Below are 24,547 nucleotides of genomic sequence, written 5' to 3' on the forward strand. Positions count from 1 at the left end.
TAAAGTATAAGGCTGTTCTTGGCTTGACGTAAAGAATATCAGTTAAAATATGTTATAAGTGATATTGCAGGTTGGTTTTAATGGGTACAAAGCATGACTTCTGCTAAGGGTCATGTAGCTTCATGTCACACAAATCGCAGCATTATGAAGGCTGCACATATAGGTCCATCTCTTGAAATGCAATGGTGAGACCCATAAATATAAATTAAAATCGCATCCATGCAGCTAAATGAGCCAACTTGAAATGCCTCTGAGCCTCAGTGCACGGGAGTTATGTTTTTACCTTATCTCTCCGACACACTGCGACATGTATAGACTTCACTTGCGGTGTAATGCACGTGGCAGTCACGAGAGCATAATGTTGAAACCATTTAAGATTATTTTTTTAAACAACACAGTTTATTTCTCCACTGTGTTATCGCCCAGTGACATTTTTCAATTAAATGCCTTTTTTTGCAAAAATGCTGACATTTAAGACTTAGGCATGAAACATATGAGGAATCACACTTCCTCTGTAATTTAAAACATGTCTCAAAAAAATATTTTTTTTTTCATTCTAGGATTTTTTGTTTGTTTAAATGGTTCTCATTTTTAACGAGCACATCCATTGATGTGTTTTAGTATAATAAGAAACAGGATACTGTTTTATATTCCATACCTGTCTGAATTAGAATTGTATAGGTTGAGTGGCTCACAGGAAAGAGCATGCATACTAATTATTATTATGCAGTATTGAAGCTCCTTTTTGTAGAAACCCGGTTAATGCGATGGATAAAACAGTCGTGTGTACAGATCTGCTTTATTTACCTTACAAGGAACAGTGTACAAGCCAGAACAACAGACTTCAATCGAATGCTACCCAAATTAATCTACAATATATTATCCGTGATAAAACACACACACACGCGCGCACGCGCACACAAAATTAAAGTGCCACGTGCAAAAGGCTTCTCTTACCAGTGTTGTTCAAGCCAAAGAGAAGAGGGCACGACACAGCAAAGGACAGGACCCAAACCACAGAGATCATCACACCCACTCTCCGTCGAGACCGGTAGCGGGTGTTGTAGAGCACGGGCATCGCGACAGCTGTGTATCTGTAACGCGCGTCGCAAGACAACGGGCAAACGTGGGAGAACGAAAAGCGATGTCGATGCTTTATTTGTTCCGCGGAAAAATCCCCGTTCAGCCAGTTAACCCAGCTCGCTTTGCGAGGTGAGAGCCGTGCCGCGCAAGCGCTGAATGAGAACAGCAATCACACCTGAAGTGATCCGTTCAGGAGGAACAGGCAACGTCGGGAAACGGGAAGGCAACGGAGGTAAGGATTAGAATAATGTGCTAAAATGTAAACAGGAGTATTGCACCAAAAATAAGGACGAGGTAAGTGATGGTTGGAGAGGAGACGAATGTACTGTGAAACGCACTGCTGGAAATAAGTGAAGCACACAGCTTCTTGCCAAATAACTTTTTGTTTCAGGATGCACTTTCTTCTTCTTGGTTCTTTCGGTAAAGTCACGTAGAATGGAAATAATACAAATAAAACATAATAAAATAATTCTCACGACGTTTCGGCCACAACGCAAGCAGCCGTCCTCAGGTGAAGAACAGGTCTGTCGAGAAGACAGAGCATTCAGACTCAGAGCATTCAGACTGTCTTCTCGACAGACCTGTTCTTCACCTGAGGACGGCTGCTTGCGTTGTGGCCGAAACGTCGTGAGAATTATTTTATTATGTTTTATTTTTATTCTTTTATTATTTCCATTCTACGTGACTTTACCGAATGAACCAAGAAGATGAATCCCTGCTGTCACGAAAGCTTTAAATCGAAATTTAAGATGCACTTCCTGTACAGGCCTATTACTTCAGACAAGGCATGTAAATGGTGACACTTTGCTATGTAATAAAAAAAAACTGGTTTAGTTTTATGTCGCATTACGGTTCATACAAATTGCATCTCACAATCGCTGAAGGTCCGCGAACAAAGCTGGAAGCCAGTGAGGGCGTGAACCGACATCAACAACTGGTCAAGCTCTGCAGTCCTATATATATCAAGATGGTTTTTCTTTTTTCAATAAATGTATATGCGCTTGGGAGGAAACTGGAGCACCCGGAGTAAACCCACGCAATATTAGTAGGCACCTTTGCTGTACACTACCACCTTCTCCTGGCATGCCAAGCTACGGGAGCCCGCTTAACGGCATGTGCACGCAATGAGAAATCCCATTAAACTTGATTCGTGCAATCGGAATGCTTATTAGTGGCATGGATAAATATATATATTAAAACAAGACTCACCGCACCCCAGTGGGCCATCATCCGACTTCACACATCACTTGACCTCACCCGCTTAACACGAACTACTATTTTTGACTCTCTACAGTAGGTATACATCTCTTTATTTCCTGAGGAAGGGCTAATCAGCTGAGACATCAGGATGTCTATTTCCTCGGTAATAGTTCTGAACAGCTGCTGGTGTTTTCTGCCCTACCGGATAACAATGTATTGCTGTTGAGAAACGTAGTCAGGAAGTCGTTGTGAACAATTACATTAAAACGCATCTTCCAGAATTGCAATATATTTTCCTGAGATTTTTGTTACTTTGAGCATGCGTTGGCTACGTATTGTGCGAAAGAGGTTCAGCATACATACGTACAAAATACAGGGACAAAGAAACATGCGACTTATAATCAGGAAGATACGGCAATAACAGCCAAGTTGGCTTTTGTGGAAGATTGACGAGGAAGATTGACTCTGTGGCCAGACAACGCAGGAGTACAGCCAACCGTGATAATCGCAGGTGTGGGGAAGGACAATAATTTAAACACAAAATGCAGGTTATAAAGAAATGGGGTTGCAATTTAGATATTAAAAGTGCATGGCTCTAGTGGCTTCCTAATATCGGAAGGAAGACGCGTTCCATACGGCCGCAGAAGCGCATCTGAAAGCGCTATGTAGTCACCGTCTTTGTTCAATGGTTAGCTCAAAGCCACTAGCGAGGATGACCGGAGTTCACGTGATGGTTTATGCTCCTTGACGAGATCAGCAAAGTATTGTGGTTCAATCGTGGCAAGCACTTTGTGTGTGACGAGCGCGACCTTATGATGTATTCGTTCAGTATCCAGAAGCCAATGCAGTTTAGCGAGTACCGGATGGATTTGGTCGGATATTGCATCGCTTGTCACGACGCGTGGCCAGATAATTGTGTACACGCTGTAGCTTGGTGATTTTTTTTTTGGCAGACATCCCGTCCGAGTCGTGAGTTGCAATAATCGAACCTTGTTGATACCGACAGCTACACGGCCCACCCGTGTTGGCCATGTCGTGGCTAAAATCGCGGCCCGACGTGCCGGAGGTTCCTCAAATGAAAATTTGCGGGACTTGACCGCATTTTTTGCACGCGGTGAAAATATTCGCCACGGCATGAGATAAAATGCAGGTAAAAAAAGTTGACAAAATCACGTTATTTCCAACGAATAAATTCTGCACAGACGACTTCGTGTAGACATACGGGAAGGGGGCGCGGGAGGGGGGGGGAGAAAAAAACCAGCGCGCTCGTTGTTTTGGCAGACGGTACCTGTCGATGCTAATGGCGCAAAGGTTGAGAATGCTGGCCGTGCACATCATGACGTCGAGCGTGACGAAGATGTCACAGTGGACCCTGCTGAACCTCCACTCGCCCACCACCTGCAGACAAACGCACGACGCGGCTACTTGCAGGGCACCACAGCGGCTGCAGCAGCACGCCCTTAGCAGCAGCGGGTGTTGACTCTGAGTCACTCTGCAGCTGTGCTGACCAAAAGCGGCATTGCAAAAAGAAAATGCATGATCGGTTCCCCCACCACCACCCCCGTCTCCCCTGTCGCGCATAATGCTCCCTTTCATCTTTTCCATCGCACCATGTGGCGAAGAGGCAATTGTCTACGCCACCGTGTGTGAAAATTCACATTTGCAACTAGTACAGATGTTTTTTTCTCTCTTTCTAAATTTATCACGTTGAATCAATGTCATGCATTTGTTCTAAACGTGGAGAGTCATCGAAAGGTATTTTATTCCGCGGTGCAAAACATGCTCTGCTTGGAAAAACATTGTTATGCCATGCCTTGCTAAGTTCAAGATTATTTGTAAGATCGACCGCAGGATTATAATGAGAGTCTTGTTGTCCATTTATATCAATTTTTTCAAACAAATGACTGCCTTGTGTGGTATATGCGTATTGTGTGTGAGCAATAAACGGGGCAGGAGTAGCACTGGATTGTCAGCGAGAATGTGAATGGGATGTTTATACAGTGTTCCCTCGTTATTCGCGAGGAATACGCTCCGGAGATGCTCATGAATAGCAAATTTTGCGGATAATGATGTTGGCCTACGAAAATATATCTTTACTAAGATTTTGCCCGTCCAAGGACGGGTGTATTGCAGTAAATCTGAAACTTGCAAGCAAAGAGCAGACCGCGACATGATATTCATTGCATCCATTCTTGTTGAATTTGTAAGGCCGCGGTGACACAGACCTATTTCATTTGAAGGTTATAATCCCTTGTTCATCATGACGTCCTTTTTACTTCGATGTCTCAATAGCGTTACGGAGATCGCGTGACGTGAGGGTTCTGCCTTTGTAGTGAGGGTTGTAAGTTGACACTGAGGAGGGGGGAGGAGGCGCCTCGCCCCCCCCCCCCAAGTGGAGTGACGTCACCCGATAATTAATATTAATGAGGGGGGTCAATGTGGAAGACGTCACCTGTTCATGATTATTAATGAGGGGGGCTGGCCGACGTAGATTGACGTCACGCGCGGGACACGCAGACATTCTTGGCTCATTATAGAAGTAATTAATGAATTACATTAAATACATAAATACGCTGTTAAATACCTGAAAATTATCTCATAACTTTCTCTCTCGACGCGGTCGTGTCGAGTTCCAGATGCAATTAGCGAACAATCAAAATTGCGGATAAGCAAGTTCGTGAAGAACGTGTGAACACTAGAAACAATACTCTGCCTCTTCATTGCTAGGTTTTGTGTGGTTTTGGTTTAATGTCAGCCACATGGCCATAGTCTGAGAACACCTCAAAGACGATTGATGTGATAATTGTTTTTTTTACCCTTCTATCTGGCAACAAAACTGACACCTTTTTTACAAGGAGTCATGTTTGCATAGACCACAATACCTGCAGTCATAATGCAAACAAAAAACATAACTCTGATAATGGATGCACTGTCCTTGACGTTGATTGGTCCACACCCGAGACAGCTTTCCTTAGAGCCTAGTCTCACATGGGTTGGACCAGATGACGCCAAAAGGCGCACAACTCAAAGACAATGCACCATCAGAGTATGAGAGCTCGGGGTTAGCATTTACACCATTGGAACCTCATTTGCCAGTAAAAAATATGATAATTGTTTTTTTACCCTTCTATCTGGCAACAAAACTGACACCTTTTTTTCAAGGACAGTGCATACATTATCAGAGTTATGTTTTTTGTTTGCATTATGACTGCAGGTATTCTGGTCTATGCAAACATGACTCCTTGTAAAAAAGTTGTCAGTTTTGTTGCCAGATAGAAGGGTAAAAAACCAAATCATATTTTTTACTGGCAAATGAGGTTCCAATGGTGACAATTGATGTGTTCATTATTCTTAATAATAAGTTACTGATATTGCAGCCTTCACCAAATTTACAGATGTACTTGAAATTGGTTATTGACTGCATTTCCCTTCCCTGGAAATGGTACAAGGCCAAACAACCGAACAATTAAATGTAAATTAGTCAGCTTTATTGAAGATGAAGCAATCGATCATTAGATTCAGTCACTCGCTCAAAGCCGGCCAGTCGCCTGTTCATCACTCTTGTATCGCTGCTACTTTGGTGACTGCTCCAGTGCAACTCACTCATTGATTCCTCTCCCCATCCGAGGACTGGATCTACCAGTGTCACTGCCCCATCTCCTTCATACTGTGTTCAATCATCACGCTGCAGGTCACGCAACACTCTTTTCTCTCTACTTTTTCACTCACACTGCGCCACTTTGAATTTAACCTCCCATCGTCTCTTTTCCCAACTTCTTGTAACTTCGCTCAATCCAAGAAATGTATTAACTCTTTGATGTCAACATTTACAGGGCAACTTTATTTGTGCTGTCTAGATTTGAAGCTTTCGTGACTGCAAGGATTCATATTCTTAGGTTTTTTCGGTAAAGTCACGTAGGTAAAAACATAAAAAAGTAAAATAAAATAAAAATCACGACGTTTCGGAGGCAACACAAGCTTCCGTCTTCAGTGGTACCGTCACAGCCACGACAGCTGTATCAAGTAAATGAGAGATTGCAGGAGCTACCACTCCATTATATAAACGGAGTGGTAGCTCCTGTGACGGTACCACCTGAAGACGGAAGCTTGTGTTGCCTCCGAAACGTCGTGATTTTTATTTGATTTGACTTTTTAATGTTTTTACCTACGTGACTTTACCTAAAAAACCTAAGAATATTGTGCTGTCTGTTCTACGGCCATCTTGGGCCGAAGGGCCTGTGCTCAACAACTGTGGTGTAAAAACAAAAAAAACATCCTCCACTGACCTGGAAGACTCGATCAGTGGCAACAAATGTCCAGCAGAGCAATGCGTATCCTGTTCGACAGGCGGTATTGTAAAAAAATAACTAAGATTGCTCTATCTGCAGTGAATGCGCTGTTTATATCCCCCCCCCCCCCCAGCACAATTTCAGTAATCTCCTTCATCATTTCAAATTTTTACCAAATTCTATAACTACTTACCACATTACAGTAATTGGTTTGTAAACTGCATGTGTAAAAAAAACATTGCAATCATCCCATTGAAAAAAAAAAAATCGAAAAATCGTATTTAATGTTCCTATAACCTGCTGTGTTTTAATCTTTCTTTGTAGTTTTTTTTTACAGCTTAACATTGATCAATATATTGCCCGTGTTGATGTTGGCCAGTTATTGCAGTTGCACTGCAGTCTGCACTCACCAGTGTACATATTCTACAACCTGCGTATATACATATGCGTATTCATGTTTCATGCATTCATTACGCCCTCTGAATGCTGAGGACGTTTGGCTTAACTACCTTGCACGGCAAACACATGTGAACATTAATTAACTACTTGCTTCAGTGGCCTGTTCCAGCTTGTTTAGTGGAGTTAATTGCTGCTACATGTTTAACTTCTAAAGCAAAACATCTTACAACGGGTAAGGTGAATTTATTCAGTGGCTCGGGAAATACACTGCAATAGTCCATGGATTTGTTCTTTTTCTAGAGAAGCTTGGCCCTCATTTTATTGGCAGCTGTGTCGCGTAAAATGTACACGTGTGCTTCCTCATATGCTCGGATGTATTTTTGCATTTGTGTTACATTATATTATTAACATCTCACAAATTTGGATCATACTTATTACCACAGGGATATATATATATATACTTGGGAATACATCAAATCTTGCTACGATATATGCTTTTATTAAAAAAAATACCACAAAGTGTACAGTCAGCTAAATTACTGTACCATGAATTTAAACAACTTTTTGGGGAGAATTAAAAAAAAACTGTGTCCACATGTTCATTGTGGGGAGCGGTGGTGGAGCGGTGGTGAAGCGGTTAATGCCAAACCCGGCGACCCGGGTTAAATTCCCGCTCACGGCCAACACCAGTGACAGTTATCTGAACCGGTCCTGGGCCTCCCCTAGGTCGACTCAGCCTCAATTGAGTACCTGGTGCGATATATAAACATCAGCACTGGGGATACAAAGACGGCCGAGCTTGGTGTTGGCCACCCACCCCCTCGTGTGCCGTGCTGACCTTAATAGGTGCACTCGCTAACAGCACTTGCCCCAACAGTCTGTTCAGACTATATCCGGGGGCTGTTTGTTTTTGTTCATTGCCATCAAAACACCGCTGCCAAGCCGAAACGATGTTAACTATCTCGCCTGGTATACAGGAGGTCGTAGGTTCGATCCCAAACCTGACACCTATATATTTGGTGTGTCCCGTTCTCCCCATGGTCACACGGTTCCTCTGTTTTTTACCTCCACCACATTTAGAAGCATCACACGTTTAGTGTTTTTTTTTGCCGCTGTAAATTGTCCACGTGATGATGAGCCACTTCGTTGAGCTATCATTTGTGGCAGCCAGGTCGCTTCTGAAAAAGAGCTCTATATATATAGCTCAGTGGGGCCTGACCTGGCAAACAAACCAAAGAGTTTAAAAAATATGATAATTGTTTTTTTACCCTTCTATCTGGCAACAAAACTGCCAAAAGGCGCACAACTCAAATTCCAATGGTGTAAATGCTTACCCCGAGCTCTCATACTCTGATGGTGCATTGACACCTTTTGGCGTCATCTGGTCCAACCCATGTGAGACTAGGCTCTAAGGAAAGCTGTCTCGGGTGTGGACCAATCAACTTCAAGGACAGTGCATATATTATCAGAGTTATGTTTTTTGTTTGCATTATGGCTGCAGGTATTGTGGTCTATGCAAACATGACTCCTTGTAAAAAAGGTGTCAGTTTTGTTGCCAGATAGAAGGGTAAAAAAAACAATTATCATATTTTTTAATGGAAAATGAGGTTCCAATGGTGTAAATGCTTACCCCGAGCTCTCATACTCTGATGGTGCATTGTCTGAGTTGTGCGCCTTTTGACATCATCTGGTCCAACCCATGTGAGACTAGGCTCAAAGGAAAGCTGTCTCGGGTGTGGACCAATCAACTTCAAGGACAGTGCATATATTATCAGAGTTATGTTTTTTGTTTGCATTCTGACTGCAAGTATTATGGTTTATGTAAACATGACTCCTTGTAAAAAAAAAGGTGTCAGTTTTGTTGCCAGATAGAAGGGTAAAAAAACCAATTATCATATTTTTAACTGGCAAATGAGGTTCCAATGGTGTAAAAGTTTTAAAAAATAGTTACATACGCCGCTCCCACATTTCAGCCGTTGTCCGTTACCTCCAGGTAGACCACCCAGGGCATGACCAGCGTCGCCACGAGCAGATCGGCGACGGCCAAGCTGACGATGAGATAGTTGGTGGTGGTTTGGAGCGACTTTTCACGCGAGACGGCGATGCAGACGAGGACGTTGCCGAAGACGATGAGGCATATGAGCAGCGTGAGGAGCATCGCGTAGAAGTTGTAGCGGTGCGAAGGCTGAGGCGCCGTGCCGTTGAGCCAACCCGAGGAATTGCCCGTTCCCAGGGTGTCGTTGAGGACGGAGAGAGCTTGAGATACGACCATGGCGCTTGGCTTGGTCAAACACCCTAGCCTACGCTGAACAGACATCGGTCGGACATGTAACCCCCCCTCCTCCTCCCTCCCCCTTCCCCAATGCACGTGTTTTCTAGTCACGTTTGAACCGAAGCAGTGTACACACAATGCTTTCGTGTAGTGTGTGTGTGTTGAGATTTCTTTCGCGCCGTACGTAGCCAACCGCGATTATCGGAGGTGTGGGAGCTCTCGCTGCTGAAAAGTGAAAACATTATATTTTTCGGCATTGCTTTGCACGTTCAATTCGTTTTTATATACATGCGTAAAATTGGTCCAATGCACGTGATAAATGTTGACGATTTCATGAGTTGTGTTTTGTTGTTGATTAAATGTGAATTGAATTTGGGAAATAATGGTTCAAAGTACTGGAAATATTCTATGAATGGAGTCATTTGTACCGTCATGTAAATATGGGGTAAAAAAACCCATCGACAATGTTAATATAAATAGGGTTAAACAATCCATATTTGTTGATATCAAATGCTTTAAAATTTTATATAATTAACTCGTTACACCTTGTTCACCATTATCAGTATCTACGTGACTTTACCGAAATAACCCAAGAGTATGGATTCCTGCAGTCACGAAAGCTTCAAATCAAGGTTGATATGTAAGCAAAGTCTACAATTACTGTACATATTTGCTTGGGGTATGTCATGCTAACGTGGGGCATTGAATTTGAATATTCATTTGGAAAGAAATTGCTTCACCTAAAAAATGTTACACATTCATGATTGGAGCCAATGACTTATAGGTGTTGTGGGAAAAAGTCAATTATCAGAAACAGCTACCAGTCAAAATACTATTAAATGTAATACAATTTAGTACATCCCTCTGTGTACATTCTGCTTACACACTTAGCATGCTACAGTGGGACATTTTTAATCATTTTGTTTGCTTTGTCTGGAAAACGCTACGTTACTGTTCGAAGGGCATGCAATAACCACACTCAGGTGATGCACTGCCATGCCCCAGATTGCAACGTTACAGTAGCGAAAATAATCCGTGATGGGGGTGTTTTTTTTCTTCCCCCGCAATAAATGACCGAGGAAGCGTTGTGGACACACTGAGAAGTTTGAATTGGCAAACGAAGCACAGTGCTAACGAATGTCTTGAATCAGGTTAGCTACGTAACCTTGGCTTTTATGCTAACCCTTTGTGCACCTCCCCTCGGCAATTACCGTGCAGGGCTCGCATCTCGTCACCGACTGTTGTCACGGATCATTACGATGTTGAAACGGTACGCTTTTATTTTTTTTTTAATATAATTAGTCTTTTGTGTTTAAAAATAAGAGTGTCTGACCGCGCATAGCTCTTTGGATTCTTTTAAAAATGACTTGCAATGGGTCACAGAAATCAGTTGAGAATGTAGACGAGGAAGTGATGTGAATGAGAAAAGGGACTCGGGGGGATTTGTGCCGGGTCATGGTAAGAGTTGGTCAAAATTGCTGTGTCTTGCGCTGAACATTTACGTCATCGGTGAAGCACCCAGGGAATTTATTTTTTTACTAATGGACCGCAACTGGGTAATATAGTTCACAAGAATTGGTGTTATGTGCTCTCTGTTGTGAAGATGCCTGATTATTATAGAGGTAGGTAGTGGTCCGAGCATGATGTTAACCTACGTCAATGTTTAATATGTTTATATATTAAATTATTGACCATTTGCACAGATTTACTCAATAAAATCAGGCAATGCGGACACAGGCGCTTATATTATTAGCAGAGGTGTGACACTCTATCAATTAATCGACTAATATCCATTTATCATGTGTGCAAGAATTCACGTTTTGAGATTCGCATGCAGTTTACTTTTGGTATAACTGTGTGAGGATTATCCGGGTGTCAGATTAACCGTGCTTGTGAAAGAAACTAATCAGATATTGGTTTTACAATGCGCTGGTTTAATTATTGGCTACTGCTCACTCTCCGAGCGTCAATGACTCGGTGCCCACGTGACAGCAAACGCCCGCAATTGATAACAATAATTATAATTAAGTACATTTGCTATTTGCATCACTCACCTCCGATTAGCACGGTTGGCTGCGTACGGCGTGAAAGTAACATCACAATCCATTGATTCACCAAGAGGAATTAATCATTGCACCTCTTATGTGTACGTCTATTTGCACATAAATGTTTATATTGTACCTGAAACACATTGGTAGGTCTGTAAAGTATTGAGGGGTATAAGGTAGCTGCTCTACGGTTTTGCTGAGAAGGAATGAGATGGTATGTAAGGAACGTGACTGATATGAGGGGCTGTGCCTGGACTGTCAATCAAAGCACCATTACATAATGCCGCCTCCAATTACTGCCATTTGTCTCACTAGATCAGCTTCAACTCTGTCTCCCACCCTCTCGTCCTCCCACCTTATTAATCCCCCTGGGATCTTGGGGGAACCATATGCTTGCAAGCAAACGAACCTGACCTCCAAAAACAAGCAGCTGTTCCCATGGGCATGGCCTAATCTAGCCCTCCTGTTGGATAACGGGCTTGAGTCTGGCGGAAATCCTACACTGGTCCGAAAGCTTAATTCATAGGAGCGATCCTCAGCCACCCTTGACACCCTTCCTTATTTTGTATTTTATTCCCTTGGAATTCTTTCTCTTTCTCCTCTTAGACTCTTAAAGATGCGGTTCCTTTTTTGACATTCTAGATTTGAAGCTTTCGTGACTGCAAGGATTCATATTATTAGGTTTTTTCGGTAAAGTCACGTAGGTAAAACATTTTTTATATTTTACAAATTTTTACCTACGTGACTTTACCGAAAAAACCTAAGAATATGAATCCTTTCTGACACTCATCGCGAGAGGTCACCCCCACCCCCTTGCTTGCCTTCTGGTAATTGGCATGAATTGACAAAACGTGTCTCGTGCCATTAAATGTTATACGGCACACAGTGGTCACTGCAACTGCTCTGTACACTCTGGCGAACCGAGTTCGATGTCCTGGCCATGGTAAACGTCAGCAGCGAGTGATAACTGGGAAATGTTTCTGAGCCACCCTCAACGTTTCCACACCGGCACTGGCGAGCCCGTAGTGGTTTTCATCCAGCAGTGGATTGACAAATGTATTAAAAAATTATTCTTATTTTTGGGGTTTACGAATGCAGTTCTGTAGGTTGCCAGCACGCATCATAGTAGCCTCCATGAATGATATTATTAATGCAGCATTCTGCATAGCAAAAATGCTTCCAGTAGATCTAAGGTTAGTTTTTTTCCCAAAAACTAAGCGTGTGTAATAATGCGCAAGTTGTTATTTTAACATTAGTATAGATTGGAGATAACTTCATAAGGACGTTTTTCTGCATTCAGTGCTTTGTATCACCAAGACTTGGAATGCGTCCAGCAAGGCCGTAATTATAATATAAATTGGGGGGGGGGAGGGGGACACCCCCCCCCCCCCCCCAATATTCAAATATGCTCAAAATGTCACCCCCCCAATGTATTGATATAAAAAATATATTTTTTTAAGAATAATTGCTATGCTACGACAAGCAACCACGCACCGCCGTCCAAAATAAGCATTAGCAAATGTAATCATAATCATAACCAAACTTAACAAGTTGCCATTATTACTACTACCGGTTCTAGTATTACGGTGTAACTGCAGTTCTGCGATGTGGTTTGTCCTAGTGGTGTTGCCGTACCCCAGCAGAAGCCGTTGTTCGACTGCTGTGGGTAGGCACAATCAATGCCAAACACTGTCCTGTCTCTCCATTTCATTACTTTCAAATTTATTTAAAAAATGGAAAACTAGAATGTAATATGAGTGTTACGTAGGCTATATCATTGTCGAGTGGAAACAAAGTTTTTGGTGATTTGCGATTGCTAATCAATCAACCATCCATCACGAACGTGAGCTATCATAGCTAAGTAAGTTACTTAGAAAGTTACCTCGCCACACATTCACCCGGCGACCAACAATGGCGCTCACGGACGTATTCAACTCACGTTAATGTCTTTATTACGTTATATTTGTCAGAAAGCCCACGTGGAGTCTGAGTAAAGTGTCCATCATTTATGTTGCGATGCGTGTGTAATATTTGTAGACAGTAGTAGCTTTAATTTATTGCATATTCGTATAGTATCGTGTAGTGTATAGCTGGCCTTGCTTATGATAAATAGCATTATTAGTGTTTCTTTGATTATAGTGCAAGTAGTTTTATTACAGTCAGCTTTCATTCACAGTGAGTGTCATCATGAGCAGTGACATTCGTCAGTTTTTTGGGCAGCCTCAGAAAAGAAGAAAAGTAAGCTGAGAGCAGTGAGAAAATGAGTATACAGATGAGTCAATGTTTCTCGATATAATAATAATTGCCATTCAGATCAGAAATGGTTAATAATCCATTCCTGAACATCATGGCAAGAAACACCGCTTCTTTACTGATAATATTTCTTTCATATTCACTCTGGTGCATTCAGAGTAAAGAGAGAGAGGATGCCGACAGGGCAGTGAGAGCAGGTGACATGGAGGTGAGTGAGAAAAGGAGCAAATATTGATGGTTAAAGACCGAATAATGACATCACAACAGTCTAATCCTCATGTTAATTTAAGCTGAGACATTCCTCTATATATGGCTTCTCGTGTGTATTTCAGATAATACAATCAAGCAGGGAGAGTGAGTTTGAGACAATGACAGACAGAGAGAGAGCGAGCGAGCGAGTGAGCGAGAGAGCGAGCGAGCGAGCGACGGCAACATAAAGCCCCGTTTAAAAAAAAAAAAATTTTTACGAAATGATGAACGAAACAAAGTGCCGAATACACCGAGCATCTTCTTGTTTCCACTGATCGTAAAAAAATAAGAGAGAGCAGACAGGCAAGCGAAGGTGAAGGTGCAGAAGAGGGAGGGGAGGAGCTTGGACCTTGTCCAAATCAGCCAAATGTTGATGTCATACCGAGTCAAACCCTATCAAATAGGACACTCTACTTTCAGGAGAAATGGTTTAAAGATTATACTTGGCTCCATTACAGCCCCTCCTTAAAGGGGGTCTTCTGTTTCTATTGTGCTAAATACTTTGCAACACAAAAGTCTAAGTTTGCGTCAAAAGCAGATTAAGCTTTTGTCAAGACTGGCTTTCAAAATTGTAAGAAGGCACTGAAGAAATTTAGTGCGCATGAAGACAGACAGTGTCACAAATACGCTGTGATTATTCGGATTCAAGAGCCGAAACCTGTTAATGTGCAACTTTCACGTGAGCTTGAAAGACAGCAGCAACAAGCGAGGAGAAATCTTACGAAGATTGTTGGGGGTGTGAAGTACTTGGCACGGCAAGGTCTGACTTTTCGAGGCGATGATAAGGAGAGTGGGAATTTCAGCCAGCTTCTAAAGTACAAGGCCGAGGGCGATGCAGAGCTGACCACCTGGCTGAAAGGTAACTTTGATTTCACCAGTCCCCAAATACAAAACGAAATTTGAAGCTGGTGGGCAATACAATCGTCAAATAAATTGTGTCAGAAATAACATCAATGCCAGTGGTCCAGTTCGCACTTATCATTGATGGCACTCAGGATATAGCAGAAGTTGAGCAGGAGTCAATATGTTTGCGCTTTGTAGATGCAGATCTACAACCAAAGTAATAATTCCTGGAACTCTACAAAGTGTCATCAATGACAGGGCAAAATATAGCCAAGATGGCATGTGAAGTGATGATGCGTCTAGGCCTTCCTCTGTCCCAACTTCGAGGACAAACCTATGACGGGGCCGCAAATATGGCTGGACAATTGCAGGCGGTGCAAGCCATTATAAGGAAATAACAATCGCTGGCTATATATTGTCACTGTGGTCCACACTGCGTGAACTTAGTTACGCAGGCTGCCTGTGTAGCCTCTCCACTAGTAAGATAATCAATGGGTCTGGTGCATGAATTGGGGGGCTTCTTTAATCAATCTGGCAAGTTCAATGTGATTTTCCAGGAAATCGCTCAATCAGAGCATGGTTTCACCTCGTTAAAAACCTCTCTGTCCTATCAAGTGGACTGTTCAACACCCCCGCCATCCGCTCAGTTCTCAGCCAGTATGAGTCAGTGCCGACAGCCCTTGAAGAAATGGCATCATGGTCTTCATGGAGCATTTCTAAAAGGGAACACTGCTCAGCCTTGTAATGGCTGAAGACCTGATGGGGGATTTGGAGTGCCTGAACACCTTCCTGCAGCTTAGGAAACAGACTGTTTCAGGCATGTTGGAGGCTGTGGACCATGTCAAAACAAGCATGCAGGACAAGCGAACGGTGGAGCACTTTGATGTCATGTTCGCAAAAGCAACTCCTGTGGCAACAAAGTTGGACCTACAACCTATTCAGATGCCTCATACCCGCAAACCTACAAAGTGTTACACCGGTCAGGCTGCAGCCCATATCCATCCGGATGCCCATTCTTTGTACAGAGCCCAATTCTATAATGCCTTGGACACACTGAATACTCAATTCATAGAGAGGTTTGATCAAGCTAGATTCCACAAGCTGCAGCCGCTTGAAAATGTGCTGCTACGCGGAGACATGGACAAGGTGGGTAGACTAGTATCCTGAATTGAATTCAAGATTACTGCAGGTGCACCCGGCCATATTTGGGGCTAATTACACATTTTAAACGAGCTCAGATGTTGCTAGCGTTATTATGGAAATGGTGCCAGAAGTGAGAGGTCTCTTCAGTCAGGTGGAATCTTTAGTAAGGCTTCTGCTGGCTGTTCCTGCCTCCTCTGTAGAGGCTGAGAGGAGTTTTAGTGCCCTGAGGAGGCTTAAGACGTGGCTTAGATCTTCGATGAGTCAGACAAGGCTGAATAATGTGGCCATGTGTCACGTGCACCAGGAGAAACTGGACAGACTTGACCTTGAAGGAATATGCCAGTCTTTTATCGGCGTCAATGATAAGCGCAAAAAAGGGCCTTTGGATCCTTTGCTTGAAGAATGGCAAGTCAAAACACTCGTCATTGCCTTGAGAGGAGATGATAGGAGAGGAGAGCAGAGGAAAGGAAAGGAGCGGAAATTACTGCAGAGCAGGGGAGAGGAAAAGAGATGGCTGGAGAAGAGAGGAGAATATCGGACCAGAGGAGAGGAGTGAGTGAATGAATGGGGAGAGGAGTGAGTGAGTGAGTGAATGAATGGGGAGAGGTGAAGAGAGGAGAGCAGAGCAAACGCCCATGCTGCCCACCCAAGTTTACTTGTAAATATGTAAATAAAAACAACAATTTGCTAAACCTTTGCCACAATATCTGGACTTGTCTTCATATAACAATTCATAAATTAATGTTTATATGATTGTGGTTATGGTTGTATTTTAGTTTCAGTTGTATTAGGTATAGCCCTGTGAGCCATGCGGCTCTTGACTCGGGTGCAACCGCAAAAAACAAAAACATAGAACATCTTAAAGTGACTACGCGAATCAATCCCTAATCTCTGCCATTACATACAATGAAACAAGAAAAGGTAAAAAAAAAACAGAGCAAAAAATACAATACACGATTAGACATTATTGTAAAAAAAAATGTCCATCCCATGTATAAGTGCATTTTTTTTATTTTAGGTAGGAAATTAGTTTAAAAATTTAGATTTTTTTTTTCTGGGGGGGGGGGGGGGGGGGACCCCCAGACTCCCTGGAAGATTTAGTCTCCCCCAATGTTGACTCCAAGGCTACGGCCTTGGCGTACAGTAATACTGTATTTCCTTTTTTTGTTTGGCCCTTACCAGGTATGCGTCTCTCCGAATAAACACTTCATTTCCCTTTGTGGGGAGGTGTATGAAGCTTTTACGTTTTGGACAGTCTTCTGACCCTCAACGACAACCTTCTTCCCTGCATTACTCTATTTTTCCCATTACCATAAGCCGTCATACAGCCTTACTTGAAGCAACCGCATTGATAACTTTTTACGCATCCAAATCTTCCCCATTCATTCACTCACATGGCGCGCACGGACCTCCCTGTAAGCTGACATGCATTGGACAGCGAGGAGAATGTTACAAAGCAAGGCCTCTGATCACCCATTCTGTTACAAGATGGGTGTTACACGTAGTAGGATTAAGGTCATTAATGCCTCCCACGTCTAAGCCTACAGGCTAATTCAGTACAACAATAAATACATTTTCCTCGTGTTGTCTGCTGTCGATTACAGGCCGCAAAAGGCTTGGGAACGCATTCACGCGGCGGTCACCCAAACGTTGAAAACGTTGGGAAATTGTTCATCCTGTCGATCTGATAGCGGAGCAAAAAGACGCAGTAGTAAATCAACCAGCGAATTGACTCACAGTGGGGTAAAGAGTGAGTGCCACAGTCTCCTGTAGAAAGGAATTGCACGTCATGGGAGAAATCTCTGGATTTAACAAAAAAAAGTCTGTTTCCACAGTTATTTAATGCTAAGCTCCAGTTGCATTGAGTGTCGGAATTTGGAGTAAACTCGCTCAAGTACGGTACCGCAACTGAGATTGACGATTAAAAGTAAAGTTAGGTAGCAAAGAGATGGGTCTCGAGTGGGCCAATTTGTCATGGAACAGAAAACCAAGCTGATTGTTAGGCGTTGTTGAAAAAGTTAATGAATCGGAACTTGGATTTCGTAGCGGCACGTATGCAGCTTGTACACTTGAAGCAGCAAGTGGATTTGACCTTTGATCATGGACCACTTCGCTTGATAATGCATTCCCTCAGTACAGCCATTTTGGGATTATTCAGTGTGACAAGTAATTCATTTTAAGACGAGATGTTTGTAATTTGCATGTATTTCAGACAGGGAAAAACATGGTAAAAACGGGTTATTTGACTGGTTTAATTGCGTATTTGACGATGCAATCTGCTCCGTCTGCAACAGAACGGGTGCCACGTTTTTCGTTGCAACGCGCCAACAAGGGGCGGTGGGGATTGTGCTCATCAAGTAATCTTTGTTCGCATCCCAAAAGAAAATTAACCTTTCGCAAACAGCGGCTCGGGCTTGCGCTGGCAATTGTGCCTCCGGCATTCGGCGACAAGTGCCGTTTTGGCAAGCTGGCTCGGGCAAGGAGGGGGGGGGAGGTGGCAAGTAAAAAGCGGATGGCACACGCGCGGTCGTGAGCCTCTGCGCAGATACGCGCACCACGCACGATTTCTTGCAGACGGTGCTGACGGCACAAGCTCGGTGGTAGTATCGCACACGTCTCTGTGGGGTCTAAAAAAAGACCAGCGGCTGTCGGGGTAGTGTTTACCGTGTAGGCTGGCTGGGATTGCTCCGTGCGCCGAATGAACACGCATGCAGGCCGGTCATCCAAGCGAGGCAACCAAACGCACCTTGACCGTTGTTGATTATAATCGAGATCTCTGCTGTATTTTTTTTTCCGTTCATTTCGCTCAACGGTGTTCTGTGTATTTACGTAACGCCGACGACAAACGAAAATAACGTTGCTCCGTTCTCATAATTACGTTTATTATCACGATATCACGCGCTGGTATCCACCGCGGCTCGGCATATTTAATTCAAGCCTCTGACATGTGGCACGCGAGCCACTCTTGAGGCCATCTGTAACGCGTTGTACAGTCGGCAAATAATTGTGTACGAAGCAAGGAAATGGGATTAAAGTACATTCACACCGACAGCATCGGGTGCCGAAATGATACGCTCCCTGCAGGGAAACCGGGTATAGCTTGACGAGACATTAAAACACGGGCAAAGTGAAAGACAATCACAAGCATTCTGCGCCTCCGTCCACGTCATTTGTGCCATCTCTTTCCATCGCTCGTTCCCTAGGCAAAACGCTTTGGTCACCACGGCAACGCTAATGGTATGCTATCTCGTTATTTTGCTTAATTAAATACTTTTTAATTAAGCAGTGCGGATAATTGGATCTGAATAGTCACTGTTTGGCGCTCGTGGATAAGATGCCCCCACTTTTGGGAAGAAAAAAAAAGAGGAAAGGCTGCTAAGGCAGGCGCATTCAATTACCTCGCTGTATAAGGGAATTGTTCTACTTATTACCGGTTCATCAGCAGCACAAAGGCTTTCCTCGTAGCTGGCCGCATTCGTTTTAGTCGCCCATCATAATCCCACCGCCGCCGTTTAAATGTGCCAATGTGCAGCCCCTGCTTTAAAGCGAGCACCCCTTTTGTGTCGTCCCGTTCGTTCACTCTCCGATGCACCCCCTCGTCGTCTCGCCCACGTTACTTTTGAGCATCGCGACGCAACAAGCATAACCCGTAAAAAACAAAGTTTTTCACTGTAAATCCTTTATATGCGTGGCGGCTAGAGTCCTCTCGTCCTCTGGCTTGAGATGGCTGCCACCTATGGGTCAGATGATTGTCTGCCAGTATTAAGCAATTGGTAATTAAATATTTAATTTGTTTTCCCTAAACAGTGTAAAATTGTGGAATTTTTTTTTCACGAACATTAATTGTCTCGCACAACGAGTCTGTGTGCAAAATGTCAGCTCGATTGGATCACGGGGAGTGGGTTAAAAAACGACCGAAAGATTTGCACGGTCGTAAGCAAGCAAGCAAGCACGCAAGCACGCAAGCGAACTTAATATAAAGGATTTAAAAAAGGACGAGCGTCGCTTTGAGTCATCCGTTGTTCTTCGCGCTGCCATTCATCAACAGCGATTGCGAAGTGACCAACTTGGCTTTGTGAGTGTTCAACGCCACGCGCAGTTTCTCCGGGCAGTGGAAAACAAAAAAGGCACATCGAACGGAGAAGAATCTCCCTTGGATGCTGCTGAATTTGCCGATTTCTGTGTCAAAGCAGCACACGCAGTGAGTTCCGGTGTAATTAATGCATTTTAAACTGATAAATAATGTAGTGCTCGGTTATAAAGAACGTACTGTAATATTCATATTTTTGATGGTAATTCGAAATTAATCGCGATTCACGTTTCACTGATGCGCAACGGTGACACCGACACACCTTTGTAAAAACGTGCGTGTTGGATGTGGTGAAAATATCTAAAAATGCAGTCCATTACACACACAACAAGGCTGTAAAATCATAGCATTGAAACTCCTGTGTTTCCCATTCCACAATATTTGCTTGGGTTGGGTTGCGTCCCCCCCCCCTCCTTGTCCAGAACTAAACTGCCAGAGGACAACAATGATTGTATTGCGACAAAAAAAACACACACAGGCTTTTGAATGTGAATGTAAATAAATAAATAAACTTCTTCATCATAGAAACGCCGTATTAAATACATTCGACTTGCACATAAATACAACAATAGAAAACAATTGCGCGCGAGTGAATTAGTACTAGCCGGAGGAAAACAATCGAGAGAACCAAAAAAATATACACAAAGCCAGAAAGCAAACAACGCAAAACGCAGACAACAAACAAAACCTTACCGGCAAAATACTCTCTCAGACGAAGAACGCATCGCGGTTGGGCAAAATGTGCGGTAAATTCCCCGTTCTCTGCAGCTCCGCAAGCATCTATCGGCTCTGTGCTCATAATTACGAGCGGCTTAAAGGGGAGAGGAAGCGCTACCCGGGAGAGAGAGAGAGGGGAGAGAGCGGTCGAGGGAGAGAGAGAGGAAGGGGAGAGAGGGAGGGGAGAGGGAGAGAGCGAGTGTTGTCTTGAGCGTGGGCTGCCCTCTCTCCTCCCCTTGTCTCTCAGCGACACGGGCTGCCTGCTGCTCCACCGCTAACAAGGCGCTTTGACGCCCTAACCCTATAAGCCTCGCCGTCGCATACCCACCATTGATAATTGGCAATAGGGAAATACCGTGGGTTTTTTTTTAAATCCTATTCTGCACGATGAGTAGAGCCGAGGTCGCTATTTGTAGCATTTATTACGCGGTGTTTTCGGTTATTTTCCTCCCCCCTTCTTTTTTATTTTGCTGTGCGTCCGCGTCGCCAATGTGTGCCCTCCGCGCCGAGCGACGCATTATCGGACAAGCTGTGCGTGTGGTGTGCCCGTCACATTTGTTTGTTTGGTGGGGACGAGGGGGTGTGAGAGAAGGGGGTGGTCACATTTTTTGTTGTGTTTTTATTTATTTATCTTAACCGCCACCATGCAGTTGACAAGCGTCGTGAATTTTTTTTGGCATTGCTGTGCGCGGCGACTTGGAAGCATTTCTCCCGATCCAGAGTCAAATAATATCACGCGTCCTCTTCGATGCAGTTTTTTTGCAGAATGAAGAGCCTCGAACTTAAGTCGCTCTTCATGCCTCAGTTTTATCCCATTATTCCCTTGAACGCTTTGCTGTTGTATACTGTACTGTGGTACAAACCTATTATTGTTATGAATAAAAACAATTATTACTTTTATTACAGTGAGACGATTCAATGAAAACATATTTTCCGTAAGGTATTAAGATGACTAAGCAACAATTATAATATTTATTCATGGACCTTAGAAAGGTTATCCCTTTATTCCATGACCAACCATTTGCTATAGGAAATTCCGATAATAATTATGATACGTTTATATGATTATAATAATAATAATTCAACTACGCATTTTTTGGTAACCGAAGGCATTTACATCATGCAAGCTTAAAAGAAGCAATTCATTTCATTTTTACTTGTGCAGATATGACTGAGCAAGGAAATGTTTGCCTCTTCACAAAGAAACATGCTTTAATCGTCTATTTTGCGCACAGAAAATGTAGTGGTTCTGGCATCTGAATATACAGAAGATTATAAATATATGATTTATTTGACAACTTTAAATAACAACCTATTGTTTGTTTGTATGGTACCATTAAATGTAAAAAAATTATATTTTTATATATATAGATTTTTTGCGCTCATGAATAAATGCATTACTTGCTTAGCTCTCAATATTTTATTCACACCTAATGACTTGGCACTTAATAAACTGACAGATTCAACGAAGAATCAACCACCATTCAACGCAGTGATTTTAGGACAAAAAGTTAAATAAAACCACGCGGTAGAGTCTATTATAATTTTTTGTTACCAAAATGTGCAGCGTTGACAGGTCCTACATGTTCCTGAATAGATTATCGAAACCAGCTCCTATTAGATCGATAAGCTATAAGTAAGCCCGATTGTCTGTTAATTGGTGGTGAGCCAGGCAGTCATTCTTATTTTCCCAGACTATTGCTCTTGCAGTAACAGTGTTTTGTGCTTAAGTCTTTGCGAGGTACCATGGTGGAATGCTAACATCTGTTGGTAATATGAAGTTGTGCGAATAATTATAAGTGCATAAAATGTTCACCAATTGTATCAGTCGGAGAAAGCGAATCTTATTAATCCAAAAGCATTCCGCATTTGATCTGATACTGTGAGAATGCATTGTAGGTTTGCTTGAATATGTATAATTGCATATGAATACGTGTAAACTATCGCGTAAGTATTTTCGGGTCATTGTTTCTATATCTAACTCTCAGCATTAAATGTAAAAAAATTGATTTTTTCACAGCAGAAATATTGCTGCACCATTTACAGTGTCAGTGCCCATACTTGAGTGACGGGAGCAGAGAGTGTATGAGTTTTCCTCCGTGTGGTGACTCAGACGTGTGCACTCAGAGGAAAGCGTTCCAACATCACATTCTCCACATGAAAAAGAAATTCGACACTTAGGTCTGCACGTGAACTTGATACTCTCATCTCCGAGTGTTCCCAAATAAAGTACTAAACCAAAATCATCGACTCATTGAATGTAATGATTACAATGAGTGTGGACCATTGCGTGGTGATTGATTTACTTGTTTACCCGTTTGACATCGATGATTTCCATTGAGACAGTTAAAATTGCTGCACAAAATAATCTATCCAGACTGAGTGAACAACCATGAATGTTTCATTTGCCTTCAAGCGTAGATTTCAGATCTGCTGGCTTCAATATCATGATACGAACATTTAAATAACCAGCTCAATATTTTGTTTTAAGCGTGTGATGCATAGGCTTTGATATCCGTTTTAGAAAAAAAACAATCGAGCAATCAACTTAAGGTCTGCATACATCGCATCATGCAAATCACCACACATTCTGCATTATAACATTGCCACGTCATATCACAGATGATCTACTGCTTCTACATTTAATCATTTGCATGGTAATTCCCTTTGTAGATGTATCGTTTTTCATATTTTAAGCTGGGAATAAAATCTTGTTTTGTTATCCACCTGAAAAATGGGGTTATAAGATAGATGAATGCCCCCTGAATTTCATAGTGAATGAAAAACATGACCAATGTGTCCCCTTTTGGAAATGTCTCTTACTTTTTGTACACGAGGGTTTTAGCTAATCGATTCCCAACTTGGAAGTAGAATTTATTATGGCTTAGTATGTTTGACTGTCAGCTCAGCAAATGGAGAAACTACCGAAGGAATTAAATATTCCCTGAAACATTATCTTTCGTAAAAAAAAATGGGGGTGTCCATTGTCATAAAACAAATTGTTAACCTCTGCAACGTAAAACAGCAAATTGTAGACCCAGAGAAGCATTCATAACTATAATATCTTTCATGGAGACCTTGAGCGAACTGGACTGTCACACTTCAAACACCCAGGGGGGAAAGGCAAACAAAACTTAATTGACCAACCATAATATGCTGGACTCAGCTTTAGCTACTGCAAAAGGTGTATGTGAATTGCAATACAAATTATGAGTATACAAAGATGTGCGCTAAAATATTTTAACTCCAGATTAATATTTTTTGCAATTCGTTTTCTTTTTTTATCCATCAGAGTATACTTTGAACTGAATTAACCTGTATAGGGCCAGCTTTAGCCAGTGGGATGCAACATATTGTGTGTCCCACTCCCTTCTCAGCTCTTGTCACTGTAACGCTGTGTGAAATGGCTCTGATAGGTCAGCACATAGTAAACTGCTACATCTGCAAATCGCAGTCCTGTAATTATATCTGTTCTCCAACTGACAACGTGAACTAATGAGCATCTACAAACCCACAATCAGGTGCTTTATAAACAACAAAAAATAGGTCATTGGAAGGATAAACAAATAAAAATTCACGGACTCTACATAAATATATGTCATGTTTGCACATCCTGGGAACATACCACAGTCGCTGTTATCTATATCTCATGATATATCAATCCCAATGATTCTAAATAAGTTAACATTTCAAATATGACAAAATGAGTAATATCACAACCTCGTATAATTAACTAAAAAGCATACCACTCGTAATGTAAATATATTTTCCATATCTGCATGGTTGATAGCACCATTCTGTTTGTTTGTTTGCTTTGTTATTTTTAAATATGAGATAGCGGGAAAGATTGGACAATTCCATTTCGCGGCACCCCAACACATTGGACATTGGTGTTGACAGCATGATACTTAGTGTTGTCATGAACATTGTTATGACCGAGGACAAAGGGAGAGAGTTGCAC

At 42.5% G+C, this 24,547-nt stretch overlaps 1 protein-coding gene across 4 annotated transcripts in view; it reads right to left on the reverse strand.

Moving 5' to 3' along the window:
* The window catches only part of DRD2 (dopamine receptor D2), a 43,489-nt gene extending 22,418 nt beyond the window's left edge, over positions 1 to 21,071 (reverse strand). Inside the window, exons 1-4 of one of the 4 annotated variants that reach the window (XM_061550968.1) lie at positions 20,563 to 21,071; positions 8,959 to 9,271; positions 3,572 to 3,681; positions 958 to 1,094 (exon numbers count right to left, since the gene is read on the reverse strand). In XM_061550968.1, coding sequence (XP_061406952.1) covers positions 958 to 1,094; positions 3,572 to 3,681; positions 8,959 to 9,271; positions 20,563 to 20,594 — 592 coding nt within the window. In that variant the 5' untranslated portion in view covers positions 20,595 to 21,071. Of the gene's footprint in view, positions 1 to 957; positions 1,095 to 3,571; positions 3,682 to 8,958; positions 9,277 to 18,443; positions 18,567 to 20,562 lie in introns of those variants that run through there. The other 3 variants (XM_061550969.1, XM_061550970.1, XM_061550967.1) reach the window with 3 other exon arrangements.
* Between the last annotated feature and the right edge of the window lie 3,476 nt (positions 21,072 to 24,547).

This window comes from Lethenteron reissneri, chromosome 13 (assembly GCF_015708825.2).
Source record: "Lethenteron reissneri isolate LAM-NWPU_2019-01 chromosome 13, ASM1570882v1, whole genome shotgun sequence".
Classification (NCBI taxonomy): Eukaryota; Metazoa; Chordata; class Hyperoartia; order Petromyzontiformes; family Petromyzontidae; genus Lethenteron; species Lethenteron reissneri.